We start from the raw sequence: 20846 nt of genomic DNA, 5'->3' as shown, positions 1-20846 counted from the left end.
CTCCTAAATGCCTTCTGTGAATACAGAAAGTCTTAAAGTTAGGATTTTTGTCAGTTTTGGAGTCCTAAAGTTAGGAGTCCTAACTTCTGTGAATACCGAAATAAGAAAGTGCCTTCTGTGAATACCAAAATGAGTAAGTGCCTTCAGTGAATACCAAAGTGGTAGTAAATTTAGGATTTTGTCTTAAGTTAGTTCTGTGAATCGGGCTCCTGGAGGATATAGGTTTATGCAATGACCTTGTATGCAAGTAGTGGCGCCTAAGGCTAATATGACTTCTCTCATGGTTAAAGGTATGGGCCAGTAGGACTCGTGCATGTTGATGCTCACACAGATACTGGAGACATGGCCCTCGGTGAGAAGATCTACCATGGGACACCCTTCCGACGTTGTGTGGATGAGAGACTCTTGGACTGTAAAAGAGTAGTGCAGATTGGAATCAGAGGTTCATGCTATTCACCAGATCCTTATAAATACAGCCGTGACCAGGTAACACAAGCCAATAATACTTTTGAGTAAAATGCAGATACCATTTCTAAATCTAGGTAACCATCTCAAATTCAATCCCAAACAAGTTGGTCTTCTTTGCAACTCAAGTGCTCCTCTTTATTCCCTGCCTCATCCATGACTCTTTTCTCTAAATCACTTGCTTCGATGCCTGTGTCTTTGCTCAATTTTCCAGTTTCCCATCTCTCTCTAGTGCACTAAAATTGGTCTTTTGGTGCACTGATGCATACCTCACTTTCTTCAGGGATTTCGAGTAGTTCCTGCTGAAGACTGCTGGCTTAAGTCATTGGTTCCACTTATGGGAGAAGTGAGAAAACAGATGGGAGACAAGCCTGTTTACATAAGCTTTGACATTGATGGGCTTGACCCGGCATTCGCTCCTGGAACGGGGACTCCAGAGATCGCTGGCCTCACACCTAGCCAGGTAAGGAGGGATTCCCCTAAAAAACCATTGTTCCAGGCTTGGAAGCATAGAGATCGCTGACCTTGCACTATACTAGTTAACCACATGACTTCTAAGGCAATTCCCCCTCTGTGCTGGAGAAGCTTGAAATACTTTATTTCATGACGAGCTGAGCTCGTCATAAGCACACGACCAGTGTACTGCATGACGAGCTGAGCTCGTCATGAGCAGCGAAGGGGTTAATAATGGGCTTACCTGTAACACCCTTGAACATGGGGCAGGGATTGTTATGAGTTGGTGGGCTTCATGGAACTACCCCATGCTCCTTGTCCAAGAACTCTGGTAACGGAAATAAGCAAGGATAACACTAGATATTTAGAGGAAGCTTCAAACAGTATTGTAAATGAACGATTCGAAACCATAGAACAAAGCAGTCTTACCACAACAACATAGCAGATGGTTACCAAACAGAGTAGTTTGCTTCAGTTGAACAAATACATTGACTAATAAATGTGCATGGAATGAGACAACACAGGAGGGCATATTCTGGCAAAATGTTATCCTTTTAAGTAGCATTTATAATGGAATACACATACCCAAAAAGTTACCTTTTTTAGTTCAGATTCCCATTTCCAACACATATGATACATTTCCAAAGAGATGTAGATGGATATGGTATCCAGAGTGCCGTTCTGGACTTTGAGTCTCCTTGAAAATGAATGCTTCAATTGCATGTATGAACTTTCGATGGTATCCCAGGGCAGGGCAGGTCAGACGCCTCAAGTGGAAGCTTAATGCTTATTAGGGGAGAGGATGTAGTGTTAGGTTAGAGCCATGGACCTTGAAACTGGGGAACCGGGTTAGAGACTCCGCAAAGATGCTCAACATCCTGCGATTCTGGGCAAATCACTTAATCTCCTTGTGCCTATCAAAAAATGAATGTGTCCATCTGTAACGAAACTGGTGCTCATGTTAAGCGCTCTGATACCCAATGTCTCGGGTCTAGTTTGCGCTATATAAAAATCTAAAAATATATATATTTTGCAGTGCACACAGGTGGTAGTTGCTGATATCTCCCAGAAAAAAAAGAGGCTTCAATAGATTGGAAGGGCAGTCATATAACTAGTTTTAGGTAGTGTCCCGGAAATGGTACAAGAGGAACACCCTGCGGAGAAAGTACTAGAGAGGGAGATGGAAAGTTCACACCGGTCCAGCATTGTCAAAAAAAAGCCCAGGTCTTGACAAAATATAGCCTGTTCATGAATTGTGTAAAGAGCCCCGCCTCTTCTTTTCTAGGGACTGGAGATCATCCGTGGCTGCCAGGGGCTCAATGTTGTAGGCTGTGACCTTGTGGAAGTAGCACCACTGTATGATTCCTCAGGTGAGTACAAAAATGTCTCTTTCTAGGACTGGTTTAGAATTGGAGAACTGCCATATTAGAAGCAGATGGCGCTGTTGGCAAAAGTATGAGCTGCACTTTGCGTAGTTTGGTGTTTGGTGTACTGTGTGGGGGTTAGGAGACACTAGGTCTGATGAACGAAACTACTGTGGGGGTCACAGGGCCTGGGATCCTTAAAATCACAAGCTTTCCAAATTAAAATCAGCGAGTAACAATGTACTAAAGAGTTGACTCCAAAAGTGACTTTTGCGATCAATAACAATTGTAATGGCGTGAAAAGTGTCAATGATCTGTGACTTCAAATTCCTTCCCAAGCCAAGGATGAGTTACTTTGATTTAAAAGGGTGTGGTAATGGAGCCAAAGTGGAAGTTGTGTATGAGTGATAGCTTCCACCTTGACAATTTTGGCTGTCTGCGATGGATGGGAGCAACTCCCAAATATTATTCTTTGAACAACAACTTTTAATTTCGAAAACAACCCTTGTCCCTTTTTTATTTCAAAGTATTTTATTGTTTTTTTAATTAAAAGAGACATTAGCATTTCTGTCGCGGGGTTAGCCAAACTTAGTATGTATTACAGTGACTACAGGTACATGAGATATATGTTTAGCTGAACCCCTCTACATGGCTTGCATAGAAAATAGGCACAGGGTGATAGACAAGTACCTCCTCTGTCCGAGTCCTTTTACAGCTTGGCTGTTCAATACTCGAGTCTATAAATTCTGTGTTCACCTCTGGGATCGTTTCATTATCTACATTCTCAATCTTAAAGCCTGTTATGCCTCAAACGAACCCCAGGATATTGCAGCATTTATTTTCAAAATGATGCGACAGGCAAAAGAAACTGTGTAGCACAAAACAGTAAATTATGTTGCAATGACACTCTTCTAAATAAGGCACAAGCGGCTATTAAATGTACAAACTGTAAACACTGGAGTGCGTATTAATCGCCATTAATTGAAAAAGAAGTATTTGGAATATGTTGGAGAAAATGTCCTGCTCGAATACAGCAAAAATTTGCTTGGATTAAATTTTGGGCAACATATGTAAAAGGCAGAATTTAGTGCTGTCTAACTTGCCACCCTAGCATCTCAAAAGGAACATTAGTCCCTAACAAGAATATCACGCTACCAACTCTACAAATCCACATATAATACAGGTTCCTACAATAACTTTGTCCAACCACTTCTCATCCCTGCAAAAGATGCACACAACCTTCCATAAACTGTATACATTAGTTGCCAAAAATACACACGCCATCAAAATGAAGAAAATCTCCACCTCAAATAATTATATAGAACAAATGTCACACCATCTCTGTCTTTTAGCAGAAACACACAGCACACTCTCTAAACTTAATCCTGCCAAAAATATACACTACCCCAAGCACATAACAAACCTTCCAAAATGTTACACAGCCCGCCCAAGTTCATCAGCCACATATACAACTTTCATGTTATGGTGCTTAAAATACCTGCCACATAAGTGGGCGAAGAGTCACTCCCACTCAAACCCAGTGTGCCTCGTGCACCGGTTTATGGAGTTTCTAGCTGGGCCATCTCTTCCCCCTGTCCTCCTTCCACTTTAAGCAAATGCTGTAGCTTATAGCACAGTATGGTAGCAAAATCAATACATTTTACTGCTAAAATGAGCTGGTATAGAGTTAGGAGAAACAACCAGGCCAGATATCCTGCTAACTTAGCATCCTATTGCCGGATTGCCGTGGCTGGCAAAAGTCAAAGAGAGCATGGCTTAGAGGAGGTTGATTGACTCTCGAATGTGCCTGGTGGTAACACTCAGTCCAAGAGATCTGGAAGGGATTCCTTGGGGGTATGCATACCTGATGTCGGTGTGGTTGTAGGTAGTGATTCTGCACATTGCAGTTCTATAGGGGTGGTTAAGGTGGGACAGGATGTCGGCCATGGAGCGGGTTGGTCTCACCTGGGTTCCCCAGTAAGAGAGCCCCTAGCCAGTGAACTCCCGATAGAGGGTGGGGGGTCATTAGAATCTAACCTGGGGGTGCTAGATCCAAGACAATCGACCACTCAGGATTCATCGCTTAAAATAGTCTCATGGAATATTGCAGGGCTAAAAGGTAAATTAGCCAGAGGAGGGTGGATCGAGTTTGTAGATGACCAGGATATTCTAATATTTCAATAAAGTTGGGCCCCCGACCCCATTTATCGTTTGGGGTATCAAAATTTTCATAAACCCGCTATTCGGGGTAAAAAAGGTAGAGCGTCTGGTGGCTTAACCATTTGGGTGAGGCAGTCTCTTAGCTATAAGCCTACAGAAGTGTTAGTGCACAACCCAGATATTCTTGGGATTAAGCTCACAAGGAAAGATCATCAGGAGATTTTTATTGTTAATATTTATGCACGTGGCCTCCCCCGAGGGTGGAGTCCGACGATCATTAACGAGCTCTATCTCTACCTCAACCTTATTGGGAGAGATAAGTTCATAGTTGTGGCTGGGGACCTCAACTGTACTTTTGAACCCCTTTTATGTGAGGGAGAGGACATCTATGCAGAAGAAGATGCGTTATGGAAAGTCACACACCTTGATTTAAATCTAATTAAGAAGGGGACTGAGGCAGCACTTCATTGGCTGGGATTGTGCCTTGAGTGGGGGCTGAGAGTGGTTAATGGCCGTTCACATTCTGATAAATAGGCCGGGCAACATTCGACAATGGTTTTAGCACAAGTCGAATTGATTATATTTTAATTAAAGTTGAGTATTGGTCGCTACTTGAGGACATGTTAATTTCCGCTCGTCCCGAGAGTGACCACAATCCGTTGGTTTTAAGTTTAAAACTTGAGGATAGCCCAGGGAGCTTTAGAGCAACCGAGTGCGTCACAGCAGAGGCCATCCTAACTAATGATAGACGTAGGGTTCGGTGGGGTAGGGTAGTAGAAGACCCCGCTATTTTAGATAGGATCTCCCACGAAGTCTCATCTACCTTGTGTGCCTTTCAGGCACTGGGCGATCCCCTGGACCACTCAGTGCATATAAGTGTACTCCATGAGCAGCTTTTTGGTACCCTGAAATCACTCTTCACCAAAACTCATAAACCCGGGAAAGTTCTGGTATTAAAATCAGTGAACAAATGTACAATAAATCGTGCCAACAGGCTCATAGCTCACTGGATAAAGCCATAAAATCCAGAGTGGTTGTCGATATTGGGACGGCAAGGCTGGAGTACACAAAGGCCCAAAGGGAGGCTAAGAAAGATTGGGATGACAGTCGCTGGCAGGACTTATATGAGGCAAGTAAGTCTTCAAATCAGATCAGGTTCTGGCAGGGTGTTAAATGGGGTAGGAACCTGGATTCGCAAATCCCGGGGAACCATGTCTCTGCCGAGGATTGAGTTGATCACATCGCGTCCCCGTTTAGGGGCCTTAAGTTAGAATCTGCGAGTGTTTCAGCCATCCTCTCCCCAACGTTACTGACGTCACGACCTCCGTTAGTGTTTGAGAACAAAGACGCAGAGATTGCACTGGGTTTGGTTCAAGCCGGTAAAGCCCCAAGTATGGACTGCATCTTGGCCGACTTATTTAAGTATGATTTGTTGAAATGGGTGCTTTATATTACGATACTAGCCAATGCCATCGCGAATGGGGCTCCGATCTCGGATTCCTGGTGAGGGGCTGAAATATTACAAATATTGAAAAAGGGGGATCGTTCGGCCCAGAGAAATTATCGCCCCATTAACTTAATAGATGCAATTCAGAAAATCTTAGCTAGGATGGTGTTGGCCAAAATCCAGGTCTAGATGGATACTGAGAACATTCTATCCCCCATGCAGGCTGGCTTTAGATCCGGTGTCAGTACAATCGACCAGGTGTTTAGATTTATTCTGATATACTGGAAAGTGGTGTTCTTGGGTGGTGGAACTATTTATGCAGCATTTGTAAATCTCAAATCTGCTTTCGATCTCGTCCCAAGAGATAAGTTATGGGCTGCACTAGGAAAAATGGGAATGCCTTGTGAACTTTTGGATTTAGTAATAAGATTACACGAGGCATACTTTGCGCAGGTTAGATGGGGTAGGCAGGGGCAGGTTACTGAGCGATTCCCTGTTACTCGTGGTGTCCGTCAGGGGTGTGTTCTTGCTCCGACTCTGTTTCTGTTATTTATCAACCGAGTTGTGCAGTACTTTATAGACACACCAACTGATGCCCCTGCATCAAAGTTTCCGCTCCTTATCTTCGCAGATGACACCCTCATCCTATCTAAAACACAGAAGGGACTTCAAACAGCATTAAATAAGTTTGAGGATTTCTGTAAACATAATAACCTTCAGGTCAACGTGAGCAAAACCAAATTCATGGTACTAACCAAAAACAGGCCGTTGAAGGGTCATGTTAGCATGAATGGTATCGAGCTAGAGCAGGTAGAAGTTGTGACCTACTTAGGGGTTGTTTTAGAAAATAGGCTTAGATGGAAAACGCAGCTTGATGCACTCTGCTTGAAATTTGCCCAACTAACTGAGTGCCTAATTAAGGTTCAAGTTCAAGTTCAGACATTTGTATAGCGCACTACTCACCCAGAGGGTCTCAAGGCGCTTGAGGGAGGGGGGGTGCTTTACTTCTCGAATATCCAAGTTTTTAGTTGCTTTCTGAAGGAGAGGTGGTTTTGTGTAAGGCGGAGGTGGGTGGGGAGAGAATTCCAGGTTTTGGCCGCTAAGTAGGAGAAGGATCTACCCCCCATGGTGGATTTAAGGATGCGCGGAATATCGGCGAGGGCTTGATTGGACGATCGTAGATGGCGGGTGGGGGTGTAGAAGGACAGTCGCGTGTTGAGGCATTCGGGTCCTAGGTCTTAGAGGGCTTTGTGTGCGTGGGTAAGGAGACGGAACGTTATTCTCTTGTTGATGGGGAGACAGTGGAGGTCTTTCAGGTGACCCGAAATGTGAGCTTGACGGGGGATGTCCAGTATGAGTCTGGCTGAGGCGTTTTGGATGCGTTGGAGTTTTTTCTGTAGTTTGACTGTGGTTCCAGCGTAAAGGGTATTTCCGTAATCCAGAAGGCTTGTGACCAGTGTGTGGGTGACCGTCTTTCTTGTTTCGGTGGGGATCCAGCGGAAGATTTTTTTGAGCATGCGTAGGATGTTGAAACATGATGATGAGACGGCGTTGACTTGTCTGGTCATCGAGAGGGAGGAGTCCAGGATGAAGCCCAGGTTACGTGCATGATCCGTAGGTATGGGTGCGGTTCCCAGGGCCGGTGGCCACCATGAGTTGTCCCAGGCAGAGGGGGATGAACCTAGGATGAGGACTTCCGTTTTGTCCGAATTTAGTTTTAAACGGCTGTTCTTCATCGACTCGGCTACTTCTTTCATTCCTTCGTGTAAGTTGGTTTTGGTGGTGTTTGGGTCTTTGGTGAGTGAGAGGATCAGCTGGGTGTCGTCTGCGTAGGAGATGATGTTGAGGTTGTGTTGGCGCACGATGGATGCGAGGGGACTCATGTATACGTTGAAGAGGGTGGGACTGAGTGATGATCCTTGTGGTACGCCGCAGATGACTTCGGTGGCCTCTGATTTGAAAGGGGGGAGGCGGACTCTTTGTGTTCTTCCGGCGAGGAACAAGATTATCCAGTCTAATGTTTTTCATTGTATTCCGATGTTGTTGAGGCATTGTATGAGGGTGCTATGACAGACTGTGTCAAAGGCTGCGGAGAGGTCAAGTAGGATGAGGGCGGCAGTCTCTCCGTTGTCCAGTAGAGTTCGAATGTCGTCTGTTGCTGCGATGAGGGCGGTTTCAGTGCTGTGTTTGGCTCGGAAGCCGGACTGTGAGGGGTCGAGGGATTTGTTGGATTCAAGGAAGGCGGCGAGCTGATTGTTGACGGCTTTCTCAATGACTTTGGCAGGAAATGGGAGGAGCGGGATGGGGCGGTAGTTCTTAAGTTCAGTGGGGTCTGCTGTAGGTTTCCTCAGAAGGGCGCTGAGTTCGGCATGCTTCCAGCTTTCCGGGAAGGTGGCGGAGTTGAAGGAGCAGTTGATGACGTCGCGGAGATGGGCTGCGATAATGGAGTCTGCTTTGTTGAAAATGTGGTGGGGACATGGGTCGGTTGGCGATCCTGAATGGATGGAGTTCATCAGGCGGATGGTGTCTTCAGTGGTGATTGGGTTCCAGGCGCTAAGGTTGTTAGAGTGCGGTTTTGGTTCGGAGGTGGGTGGAGTGGACTGGTCTTCGGACTGGTTTTCAAAGCTGTTATGTATGTCGACGATTTTGTTGTGGAAGAAGGAGGATAGAGAGTCGCAGAGGTGTTGGGAGGGAGTGATGTCGTTGGTGCCGGCGGTGGGGTTGGTAAATTCTTTGACGATGTTGAATAGTTCCTTGCTGTTTTGGGCGTTGTTATCAAGTCGATCCTTGAATGCTGATTTCTTGGTGGATCGGATCAGTTGGTGGTGTTTGCGGGTGGCGTTCTTGCAGGTGGCCAGGTTGTCCGTGGTTGGGTTTTTCTCCAGGCTTTCTCGAGGGTACGACAGAACTTCTTGGATTTCTTAAGGTCATCGTTGAACCAGGGGGCTTTTTTGCTACCTTGCTTGATTTGAGGGTTTTTCAAGGGTGCTAGTTCGTCGGCGCTGTGGGTGATCCATTGTGTGAGGTTGGTGGCTGCTTGGTTTGGGTCCGATGATTTGGCAGGAGGGTTTTGGTGAAGCGATGTGAGGAGGTGGTCGGTGGTAATTTTGTTCCAGTTTCTTCAGGGAATAGGTTGTGGGGGGTTGTGGGTCGTGGTTTTTTTGTAGTTGAAGTGAACGCAGCTGTGGTCCGTCCAATGGAGAGCTGTGGTGTGATCAAAGGAGATGTGCTTGCTGGAGGTGAAGATTGGGTCGAGCGTGTGTCCGGCATAGTGGGTGGGGGTATTGACAAGTTGTTCGAGTCCGAGGTTGGCCAGGTTGTCCAGAGGGTGGTGGTGTTGCTGTTGTTTTTCTTTTCCAGGTGGAAGTTGAGGTCTACCAGTAGAATGTAGCTCTCTGAGGGGAGGGCATGTGGGCTGATGAAGTCAGCGATGTCTTCGCTGAATTGTGTGCGGGTCCTGGTGGTCTGTAGATGAGGGTGCCTCTGAGTGTGCTCTTGGGGTCGGTGTGGATCTGGAAGTGAAGGTGTTCGGCGGTAGTGAGGTTATCGTCGGAACTGGTTGTGACGCGGATGGTGTTCTTATGGACAATGGCGATTCCTCCTCCTGTTTGGTTGGTGCAGTCCTTTCGGAGGATTTTGTAGCCGTCCGGGATGGCTATGGCGATGTCGGGAGCTGATGAGGTGTGCATCCAGGTTTCTGTAAGGAAGGCGATGTCCGGCGATGTAGTGTCGAGTAGGTTCCAGAGTTCGATGGAGTGTCTGTGGACCGAGCGGGTGTTGAGCAGGATGCATTTTAGGTGGTTAGTGTCGGAGCTCTGTTTGGAGATTGTGGATTTGGTTTGGGTCCTGGTGCATTCGAACTTGCAGGAGTGGCAGGCGAAGGATCCATGGGTGTGTCTTGGGGCTGCTTGGTAGCAGTTAGGCGGGCGACCGGGGTTTAGGGCTGAGAGGGTTGCGGCGTCGTACGTTATACGGGCAGGGAGGATATTGCGGGGGACAGGGGGTCTGGCCCTGGGCGCGGTCCAGGCGCGGACGGGCGTAGACGGGCTTACCTTTGGCGCACCTTTGGGGCGCGTCCGCTGCGCGCAAATGCATCTGTCATAAGTGGCTAGTGGAGGGGGGCGGTGCGAGGGAGGAGCAGCTGGGAGGTGGGAGCGGGGAGGAGAGGCTGGCTACGAGGCACAACAAACAAAATGGCAGCGAAAACAAAACAGAAACAGGACGAGATTGGGGCAGACGCTATGGGCAGTGGTACCAGCACAATCAGGCAATAATTATTAATTTTAAAGTCCAGCAATGCGAGCGCCACAAATTAAATGCGAGCAAAGGACAAGACAATAGCAGGCACAAGATCTTTGCGAGTAATGCTAACAAGCGCTACGATACCCAAGCAGCAATATTTTTACAGGCAAGCAGTGAGAGCCAAGCGATGTGATATCCAGGCAGGGAGCGTGGGGAGCGACCGCTTCTCACAGAGTCAGAGAGGTCACAGCGGTGCTTTCAACGGGATGAGCCTAATCAGTCCGTGGGAGGGAGGAGCAGCTGGGAGGTGGGAGCGGGGTGGAGAGGCTGGCTACGAGGCACAACAAACAAAATGGCAGTGAAAACAAAACAGAAACAGGACAAGATTGGGGCAGACGCTATGGGCAGTGGTACCAGCACAATCAGGCAAGGAACAAAAAACTTCACTAACTAAGCGAATAGCGCCTGCATTAAAAATATATAATGCTAAAATAAGTTCAGCAATCCTGTACGGTGCGGACTTATGGGGTTTTTCGGACCTATCCTTGTTAGTTAGAGTTCAAAATAAATTCCTTCGCAACCTGGTCGGCCTCTACCAATCTAGCCCTATGAAACCTTTGTTACTTGACTTGGGCTGTCATTCTACTGATGATGTTTCGCGGTTTAGGATGGTAGCATTGTGGAGGAGGATATGGACAACTCCAGAACTGGCACCCTTTGCCAATGAAATTACAGATCTCAGATCTATTGTGGGATCAAGTAATCTACCCTGGTTCAGAAATGTAAAATCTATATTGGGAAATATGGGCATTAGTCAGCTGTGGTTGGCCCCTGGAAATAATGCTTTTCCTTCTAAAAAAGAATTTAAAGCACTTTATTGGGCGACCGTAAGACATCAACTGATTGTCCAGATAGATCCCACCTCTCTAACTGGTAAGCTTTTGGACCACAAGACCGATCCCTCACTGGAGGAATATTGGGATGTCATCACTAGGAGTAGCGATAGAAAGCTATATCACCAGTTTAGGGTCGGTACGCTACCCTTGAGATCATTTACAAATAAATGGCGTGGCCAGTCTTTAGAGTATTGCCCTTGGGGTAGGGACCAAAAAGAGCCAATAGGCCATGTTTTCTTTGCTTGCCCCGCTTAGCTAGCCCCCCAGAGAAAATGGTTAAAACCAATTTGTATTAAAATGAGTACACAGTGGGTCTGGAGGAGCTATGGCTTTTGAGGACTAATACTTCAGAAATTGTGGCTATAGCGGTAGCAAAATTCTTGGGGTGGGCATAGATAATTAGAGACAGGTACCCACAAAAGAGTTGACAAATTGATTGTTTTTATTTGTAACATACATTTAGTACGTCTTTAACTGCAAATTTAATCATGTTTTATCCATCCTATTTATTTAGTTTATGTGATATGTTTTACACACTATCTAGTGAATATCTGTGTGTTGAAATCAATATATGTATACAAGGTTTAATCAATTAGTTTTAATGTTTTTATTACTATGTAGGGTATATGTTGTATATAGTCAAGAGTAGAGTGTATTTTAGAATGTCTTTTATGATTAAATATCTCGAAATAAAGACGTATGAACTGAACTGAAAGAGAGCATGTTTCCATGGCAGTTCCAAAATACTCTACATCTTCATCTGCATCGGGGTGCACATTGGTCAGGATTTAGGCCACATGACACCACCGAGATGGTACTAGTGCCACTGGTTGACATGTATCATTAGCAACTGTGAACGAGGGTATGTAATTGCTTGTTTTGCTGTGTTTGTTGGCAGCACCCCCCCACACATGTCACCAAGGACTCCATCTATTCCATTAGGGCTTCCTCGCCAAACATACACTACGCACCCCTTCAACAATGCCCTCTATTTTAACTAAAGACATAGCCACACCAAATATGATAGTAAAAATAGAGAGTATATATATAAAAATAGATGAAAAATCTAATCAGTGGTACATGTATCAACCTTTCTGGAAAACACCCATCCACACCCATTAAGCAAGCATACCATCTCAACCAGGAATATAATGGCGCACCACCAACAAAAACTCATTGCGCTTCAAAAAATGTATCGACACCTTCACCTAAATACATGCTATCATCCGACCAAAAACACCCTTCACTGTACAGTACGCATTAAAATTGTACACTGTTCCCCCACTTCCTGCTAAGCTTACGGACAAGTCCAAATCACACCTACACTCCACTCCATCTATATAATACTTCACCCCAATCAAAGGTATTTACAGCAGTGTCCTAAACATACATAAGTCACAAAGATCAACTTTAGCCAAAATGAAGAACTTGGTAGAAAAAATAGACTACTCCCAAATAAAGTATCACTGACCTTTCAAATCGATAGCCTAGTTTTCTGCTGATTCCAAATTAAGAAATATCATCAAATGAATACATGACAAATAAAACATAACAAGCCTCACATGGGATGCAAAATTTCAACAGAAAGGCTCTAAACCATGGAGCTGAGAAGCATTTAACTAGAGATCGTGTGTGAGGTTTTCAATGTGCACGCCTCTGCATTGCCACTATCCTCCAATTTGTCTGGTCCACAGAACACAGAGACTAACTCTCCTGGAAAAACGTGTCTCAAACAGAGACTCAAATACCAGAGAGAGGGGACAGGAGGGCAGTGATACATTTATGAGAAGTATTCCTCATCAATAAACATGAAATGACGATGTATTCGTACCACAGATCATTCATTTTAAAAGTGTTTCATCTTCAAAAGCAGCATGCACAAACAGAACAGGACTGCGGATCGCAGTCATAGTTCTTTGAACCGTAATAGGATGGAAGACTGCACGGTCAAACTGTGCCTCGTATGTGAAGGGCTGGTTTGTAGTTTGGGTCGGTGGCCACCAGCTTTCTGTCAACGGAGACTCCATTGACTCCGTAGACTGAAAGCTTCCTCCGACTGCTCAGCAGAGTCGGGGCCAATGAGGAAGGGCCTGACAGAGTCCGATCTAACTTAAGGTGGACAATTACATTTCCTTTTTTTCTCCCTCTCCGTCTCTCTCTCCCTCCTGAAATGAATGGATGAAAAAATGTAGCAACATGACAGGTGTCCAAAACAGTATTAACAATAAAAGCGTGGGTCTGCACACAAAACAGGCCACCTCTCTCATCAGCGCAGATGTAGCAGCACTGCGTCTAAGGGAATATGTTCTGATCCATTCTTGAGCCATCCATCTTAGCATTAGCACGTTTTTAGCATGTTTCACTTTGGGAGTTACAAAAGGTCAGAAAGTGCTAAACCAAACCCCAACACATTATAAAGTCAGTGTCTCAGTAGATCTCCACTCAGTGGAAGTTTCAAAAGGGCACACTGCATAATGTGAACAGTAAGGGCCTGGTTACAACTTTGGCAGTCATAGAGCAGGCCGCCATTCTGCAGCACCACTCCAGGACCACAAAAGCCGTCCACACACCCCATGCCTGATTACAATTGCAAATCCGGCAGGCGGTCCTGCTGCGGCTGGCCCATGTCGCTTCCTTTCAATGGCTCATAGGAGAGCCTTAGTAAAGCAGCGCTGCGGGCCATCCACAGAGCCTTCCAGCATAGCTTGGACTGTAATGTCATGCCATCCTGAAACTGAGGGTGCATACCGACAGAGAGACACACAATGTGCCCACCTGCAGGACCGAGGCAACAGGAGCGAATATGTGATGTAACAACGCGATCAAAATGATGGCGGTATGTTACATCGCAGTTTTTACAAGGCAAGTCGTTACAACGACTTGCACTGTAGGGCACTGGACTTAGGAGACAACATCTCCGCTACAACCACGTCACAGATTCCCGACCCCAACCACCTGCAATGCATCCTTCTCAACACCCGATCGGTCCACAGACACGCCATTGACCTATGGAATCTACTAGACACCATTTCTCCGGACATCGCCTTCCTCACGGAAACATGGATGAATGCTTCCTCCGCACCAGACATCACCATTGCCATCCCTGAAGACTACAAGATCACTCGCAAAGACCGTACCAGCCACACAGGAGGAGGAATCGCTATCGTCCATAAGAAATCAATCCGCATATCAACCAGCTCTGACGCCAACCTCGCCAACTCCGAACACCTTCACTTCCAGATCCACATCGACCCCAAAACCACACTCAGAGGCACCCTCCTCTACAGACCACCAGGACCCCGCGCAAAATTCAGCGAAGACATCACGGACTTCATCACCCCACACGCGCTCCCCTCGAAAGACTACATCCTTCTGGGAGACCTCAACTTTCACCTCGAAAAGATCAACGACCGCAACACCACCACCCTCTTGGACAACCTCGCCAACCTTGGACTTAAACAACTAGTCACTTCCCCCACTCACATCGCAGGTCACACACTCGACCCCATCTTCACATCCAGCAACCATGTCTCCTTCAGCCACACTACGGACCTCCTCTGGACTGACCACAGATGCGTTCACTTCACCTACAACAAACCAAAACCCAGCACCCACCTCCAACCTACCCTGCAAAGAAACTGGAACAAAATCACCACGGACCAAATCTCCGCATCGCTCCTTCAAAACACCCCAGCACTCTCTTCCAACGCTAACGAAGCCGCCACCAACCTCACCCTATGGTTATCCAACACCGCTGACACCTTAGCACCTCTGAAAAAACGTCAAAACAAACCTGGCAGCAAGAAGGCCTCATGGTTCAACGATGATCTCAAGAAGTCCAAGAAACTCTGCCGTTCCCTTGAAAAGGCCTGGAAAAAAGACCCAACCACCAGCACCAAGGACGCCTTCAAAAACGCCATCCGCTCTCACCACCAACTAATCCGAAAAGCCGAGAAAACAGCATTCAAGGTTCGACTTGACAACAACGCTCACAACAGCAAGGAACTTTTCAACATCATCAAGGAATTTTCCAATCCCTCGGCCAACGACATCACCCCCTCTCAAACCCTCTGCGACTCCCTAGCCTCATTTTTCCACAACAAGATTGCAGACATCCACAACAGCTTTGACAACCAACCCGGAAACCAACCCACCCTACCATTTGCTGATCATCTTCCCCCCGTGAACACCCTCAACGACTGGAACCCAATCTCCACTGAGGACACCATCCGCCTGATGAATTCCATCCACTCAGGATCCCCCACAGACCCATGTCCTCACCACATCTTCAACAAAGCAGACTCCGTCATAGCACCGCACCTCCGAGACGTCATCAACTGCTCCTTCAACTCCGCCATCTTCCCGGAAGACTGGAAACACGCTGAACTCACCGCCTTTCTGAAAAAACCCACAGCGGACCCCACCGAACTCAAAAATTACCGCCCCATCTCGCTGCTTCCATTCCCGGCCAAAGTCATCGAGAAAGCAGTCAACAACCAGCTCGCCGCCTTCCTCGAAGCCAACAAATCCCTCGACCCCTCACAATCTGGCTTCCGGGCAAAACACAGCACTGAGACCGCCCTCATCGCAGCAACAGACGACATTCATACTCTACTGGACAATGGAGACACAGTCGCCCTCATCCTCCTTGACCTCTCTGCAGCATTCGACACAGTCTGCCACAGCACCCTTCTACAACGCCTCAATAACATCGGAATCCAAGGAAAAGCACTTGATTGGATCACCTCGTTCCTCACCGGAAGAACCCAGAGAGTCCGCCTTCCACCATTCAAGTCCGAGGCCTCTGAAGTCATCTGCGGCGTACCACAAGGATCCTCTCTCAGTCCCACCCTCTTCAACGTATACATGAGCCCCCTCGCGGCCATCGCACGCCAACACAACCTCAACATCATCTCTTACGCGGATGACACTCAACTGATCCTTTCTCTCACCAATGACCCCAGCACCGCCAAAACTAACCTACACGAAGGAATGAAAGAAGTCGCCGAATGGATGAAACAAAGCCGTCTGAAACTGAACTCAGACAAAACAGAAGTCCTCATCTTAGGCACATCCCCCTCCGCATGGGACGACTCCTGGTGGCCGGAAGCCCTCGGAAAAGCTCCCATCCCGACAGACCACGCACGGAACCTAGGCGTCATCCTGGACTCTTCACTCTCAATGAACAGACAAGTCAGCGCCGTATCCTCTTCCTGCTTCAACATTCTTCGCATGCTCAGAAAAACATTTCGCTGGATCCCCTCCGAAACAAGGAAAACAGTCACCCACGCTCTGGTCACGAGCCGACTGGCCTATGGAAACACCCTCTACGCAGGTACTACCGCAAAACTCCAGAAGAAACTCCACCGAATCCAAAACGCCTCAGCCAGACTCATACTAGACATCCCACGCAGCGAACACATCTCTGGTCACCTTAAAGACCTCCACTGGCTACCCGTCAATAAGAGGATCACTTTCCGACTGCTTACCCACGCACACAAATCACTCTACGACATCGGTCCAGAATGCCTCAACTCACGACTGTCCTTCTACACCCCCTCCCGCCAACTACGCTCTTCCAGCCAAGCCCTCGCCACTGTACCTCGCATCAACAAGACCACCATGGGAGGCAGATCCTTTTCATACCTGGCTGCTAAAACATGGAACTCACTCCCCGCTTACCTGCGCCTTACCCAGAACCATTTAGCATTCAGAAAGCAACTTAAAACGTGGATATTTGACAAGTAATCCTCCTCCCCTTCCTAAGCGCCTTGAAACCCGCTGGGTATGTAGTGCGCTATATAAATTCTTTGACTTGACTTGACTTGACTAAGATTAACTATTCCAAAACTAGTCTACGTACAGTAGGAAAGGTGTTGAAATAGTAAATCTCACTATTCCTTAGGTTATAGCGCCATCCAGCGCCAGTCGATGTATCGAAAATAGTAAATCTCACTATTCCTTAGGTTATAGCGCCATCCAGCGCCGGTCGATGTATCGACTTGCATTGTGATGGCTGCGTTGGAACTGCATTGCGGTGTACTCACCGCAATGTAAAGGATGTTTCCCATAGGGCCCCCTAATTTCCTTATCACCAGCAGTTTCATGGCGGGGTCACCGCCATGAAACTGATGGTGGGGAGTAATTTTGTAGTATGCTTGGTGATGCCGCAGCAGTACCACCAAGCATATTGCGGCCTCAAGTCTGCCATGCCACTACCTTGTAGCGATTGCAATTGACATTGAGCAGGCTTTTCTTTGTGAGGTGTACAGTATGGCAGGCCTTAGAGAAATGTAAATGTTGTATGGTGTGAAGTGCAATGGCTTTGTATCCAAGTATCAGGCTTTGTGGTATAATGATGTATGCTATGACTGCTTGATGTGGTGTTGGCTTGCGTACTGTGTTATGAGACAAGGTGATTTTAGATGATGTGGTATGTTAAGTACTATGGAGGAGGAACGCAATGCCTTGTTTTGTTTTAATTGATGTGATCTAGCCTGAGGGGTGTGGAATGATGGAATATATTGTATAGGGTGTTGTCCTATAATGTGGGCTGTTGTAGCATGAACTGGTCAAATGCAGTGTCGTATTGTGTATCGTTCGATGCACCGTGGTGTGTTAAGATACAGTGTATTGTGAAATGCTGTGTTTTAATGGAATGTTGTGATGCAGTATAAGGATGTCTGTCTATTATTCTCCTATTTAAAGTAGCATGTGTGCTGTGATGTAGTTTTGAACGATGTGACATGAGGTGGTGCGGTGCAGTGTGGTAAGATGCGAGGATGTTCGTTGGATTTGTTAAATGCCTCAGTCATTTCCGACGTTTGGGGTGACAAAGCAGATGGTCTAGGGAAGGAAACCCTTAAATGGGACAAACTATTTGAGCTAAGGATGCTCAAAACCCTTGCCTTCCTGATCTTCAGCAGTTCCCGCTATCTTGTCTCCTTTGTTCCTTTGGCGCAGCTTCAACTAGAGTGGATAGCAGCGAGGGAGTGGAAGTATTAAGCTGCTCGTCCTCTTAACGGCCTAACATCGGTTACTTAGGACTCACGTCCTGAGCTCATTTGGCATTTTGCAAGGAAGCTTTAAGGTGCATAAAATGCAGTCCATAAGACCTGACTTAAAGCCATGTGAATCTGCAGGACCAATATGTGCACATCAGGTAAGAAGGTTATTGTGAGAGTGGGCTGATTAAGGAAAGGAAAGGGCAAAAAGGGGGTAGTACCAAACCAGAAGGGGTGTTAATGGACGTGGAATGAGGAAGGAGATACAATAAGAGGCTTGGAAATTCGGTCATGGCAAGGGATGAGGGGAGAGTGCAGAAACTGTGGATTGGATACGAGCGTATATGGGAAGGGTCAGAAGGTGGTGTGGACGTCCTGGAGGAAAGAAGTTGCAAGGGAGTGAAATTTTGACATCAAGGTAGGTAGGTGAACGGCTCAAACAGAATGGAGCTGCAGAAGGGGGTTCAATGACCAAGAGAGATGCCCTCTGACCTAAGCCACATGACATAACTGGAGAATCTATGAAAGCTTTTCGAAAACAGGACTAAGTCCCAAGAAGGCCCACTACGTCCTTCGCGCTTCCAGTCAGAAGAGCAATATCAATAAATCAATCAATCAAGATTTATAAAGCACAGCTACTCACTCGATAAGGTATCCAGCGCTTACACGAATAGTGCTAATCCTTTGAAGCCAATCCTCTAACCAAGAAGCTAAAATATGTCCACGATGATAAAAACCACAGACCAAAGCAAAATGGAATTTGTTTGAGGGGAATGAGAAAAGCACTGCCAAAGGAATGTGTTTAATCTTTGTATATTTTTGCGTTTAAGGTCTGTAGACCACCGTGACAAGCCTAAACAAAGTTTACAACATTTATGGTGATATGAGATTTGTCATTCTAGGTAACACTGCGTTGATGGGTGCCAACCTCCTGTTTGAGATGTTGTGCATTTTGCCGGGGGTGAAAATGCTGTGAGCGCTGCTGGTCCATCGCCCCACCAGATGTGACAACAAAGACATTCAACCGCACCTTTGGCACTTCCACATCACTTTCTTCTGGTCTTAAACAAGACAATCCTAAATCCATCAAGTGACCGGAGCTGTGATCCACACAAGAAGAAAAGATGTCCCTAACAACCTTGTTAATGTAGATCCCATTACCAAATGTTGCTAATGCTTGATGAACATGTGCACAGTTCCAAGCATTGTAATCTTGCTGCCGTGTTTTTATCGAATGACTGCCATCGAGACTGTAAAACAAATAAACCATTGTCTTATGATTTAAGAGCAGTGCAGAGGGATGTCAATGCAGAAGCATTTTGGTTGTTGCGCCATCACGTCCTGAGAAACATACCTTATTTTCATTAGGTTTATTTGAAATCCAAGTTCATATCTATCCAACTTATGCAAATCTTTCAGAGAATCAAAAAAATCGACAACAAATAATTAATAATGTAGGCTGTTTTTTTTCAGAATCTATACTTGCTCAAACCGGTTCTTATTTAAATAATCCCAATATTCATTACTTTCCACAATGCCAAGTTCCATTTACCATTTTAATCAAAGTTCTGAACAGACAGGGTGAGGTTGTTGTGGTGGGTGCTAGGGTAGAGTAGGAAGGACATTGTCTCTGCAAATCCCAGGTTTTTTGTCGAATTAAAATTGGTCATCTTCTATAATCCCATTCTTAGTAGGTGTTCAAAGCTTTTTAACGTTTTGATGGAATACAGATTAATCTTTTAGCTGTGGTGGTATACTATCATACTCCTAAAAATTACTTTAACACTTCCAATTATAGTATTCTGGTACGGACTCATTAGAAACGTTTTTTTACCATCACACGTCATGCAGCAGCCAAACGAGTTGACTTTTAGAGGGCATTGAGAGGAAGCAACTTCATCCGCAAACGCAGCCAACCAAGTTTTAACAAACGTTGTCTCACTCTAAAGCTTAGAGAAGACATGTAATTATTTGTTGCACAGTTACCTGCCTCGCCAAACAGATCCTATCATAAGCATTGCATGAAATGGGCAAAGAGTGCTAAAGAGCGACTTCCTGTTTGGGACCTGTTAGCGCTGGGAAAAGATAGTAGCTCAGGATCATTGCACCACTCTACTGAGGTAATGTTTGTCCTTCCTGTCTCCATAGTGCATGCCACCCTTTGACACTCGGAAAAAAAATAACACCAACATACACAGACACATCCCTTTCCAGGATTCACCAATAAATCACTTATACTGCCCACATACACTTATGCTCATGTTTATGAGTCAGCCATCAAACATGCAGCAGACAGTGTAGACCTAGCCACAATCAATAATGTGAACATACTCTTCATCAACGAAACTTTGCTGACACCAACTTCTAACCCGTTCTTTAAGAAACTCTTCCCAGATGGGTACAAACAACACCGTGAATTAGAGATGCAGAAGCACAATGTGAAGCAGTCACGCCTTCTTAAACCAGATAACCACTTACTTTGTCCTTATCTATCCCAGTCAACACTAATGCGAAAATATGACAACTGATCCTTAGGCGGCCAAAGTGCATACTGATTCAGTACAGGATTCAAGGAGGAAGAGAGCTTAACAAAGTAAGACTCTGTAGAGGCCAAGATGCCTCAGTTTTGCTACTGCAAGTGGCATGAACAGATTCCTCAAACAGATTTTTGCTCTATTTAGCATTTTGTATTTTCAGGATCTGATGGCAAAGATCACTGCATCTTGCCATCTCTCAAACTTTTTCCAAGATTCTTGCGTTGCAGGCACAACAAAGCAATATCAAAACCTGCTTACTGGAAATGTGCTGATTGCGA

At 46.0% G+C, this 20846-nt stretch overlaps 1 protein-coding gene across 2 annotated transcripts in view; it reads left to right on the top strand.

The window, feature by feature from the left end:
• Positions 1-19474, top strand: part of AGMAT (agmatinase (putative)) — a 219545-nt gene extending 200071 nt beyond the window's left edge. For both annotated transcript variants that reach the window (XM_086922181.1, XM_086922180.1), the window contains exons 4-7: positions 291-486; positions 749-928; positions 2204-2288; positions 18934-19474. In XM_086922181.1, coding sequence (XP_086778307.1) covers positions 291-486; positions 749-928; positions 2204-2288; positions 18934-19007 — 535 coding nt within the window. In that variant the 3' untranslated portion in view covers positions 19008-19474. The remainder of the gene's footprint in view (positions 1-290; positions 487-748; positions 929-2203; positions 2289-18933) is intronic.
• The last annotated feature ends 1372 nt before the right edge of the window (positions 19475-20846 follow it).

This window comes from Lissotriton vulgaris, chromosome 5 (genome assembly GCF_964263255.1).
Source record: "Lissotriton vulgaris chromosome 5, aLisVul1.2, whole genome shotgun sequence".
NCBI classification, from domain to species: domain Eukaryota; kingdom Metazoa; phylum Chordata; class Amphibia; order Caudata; family Salamandridae; genus Lissotriton; species Lissotriton vulgaris.
This window is presented reverse-complemented; position numbering and strand designations above follow the sequence as displayed.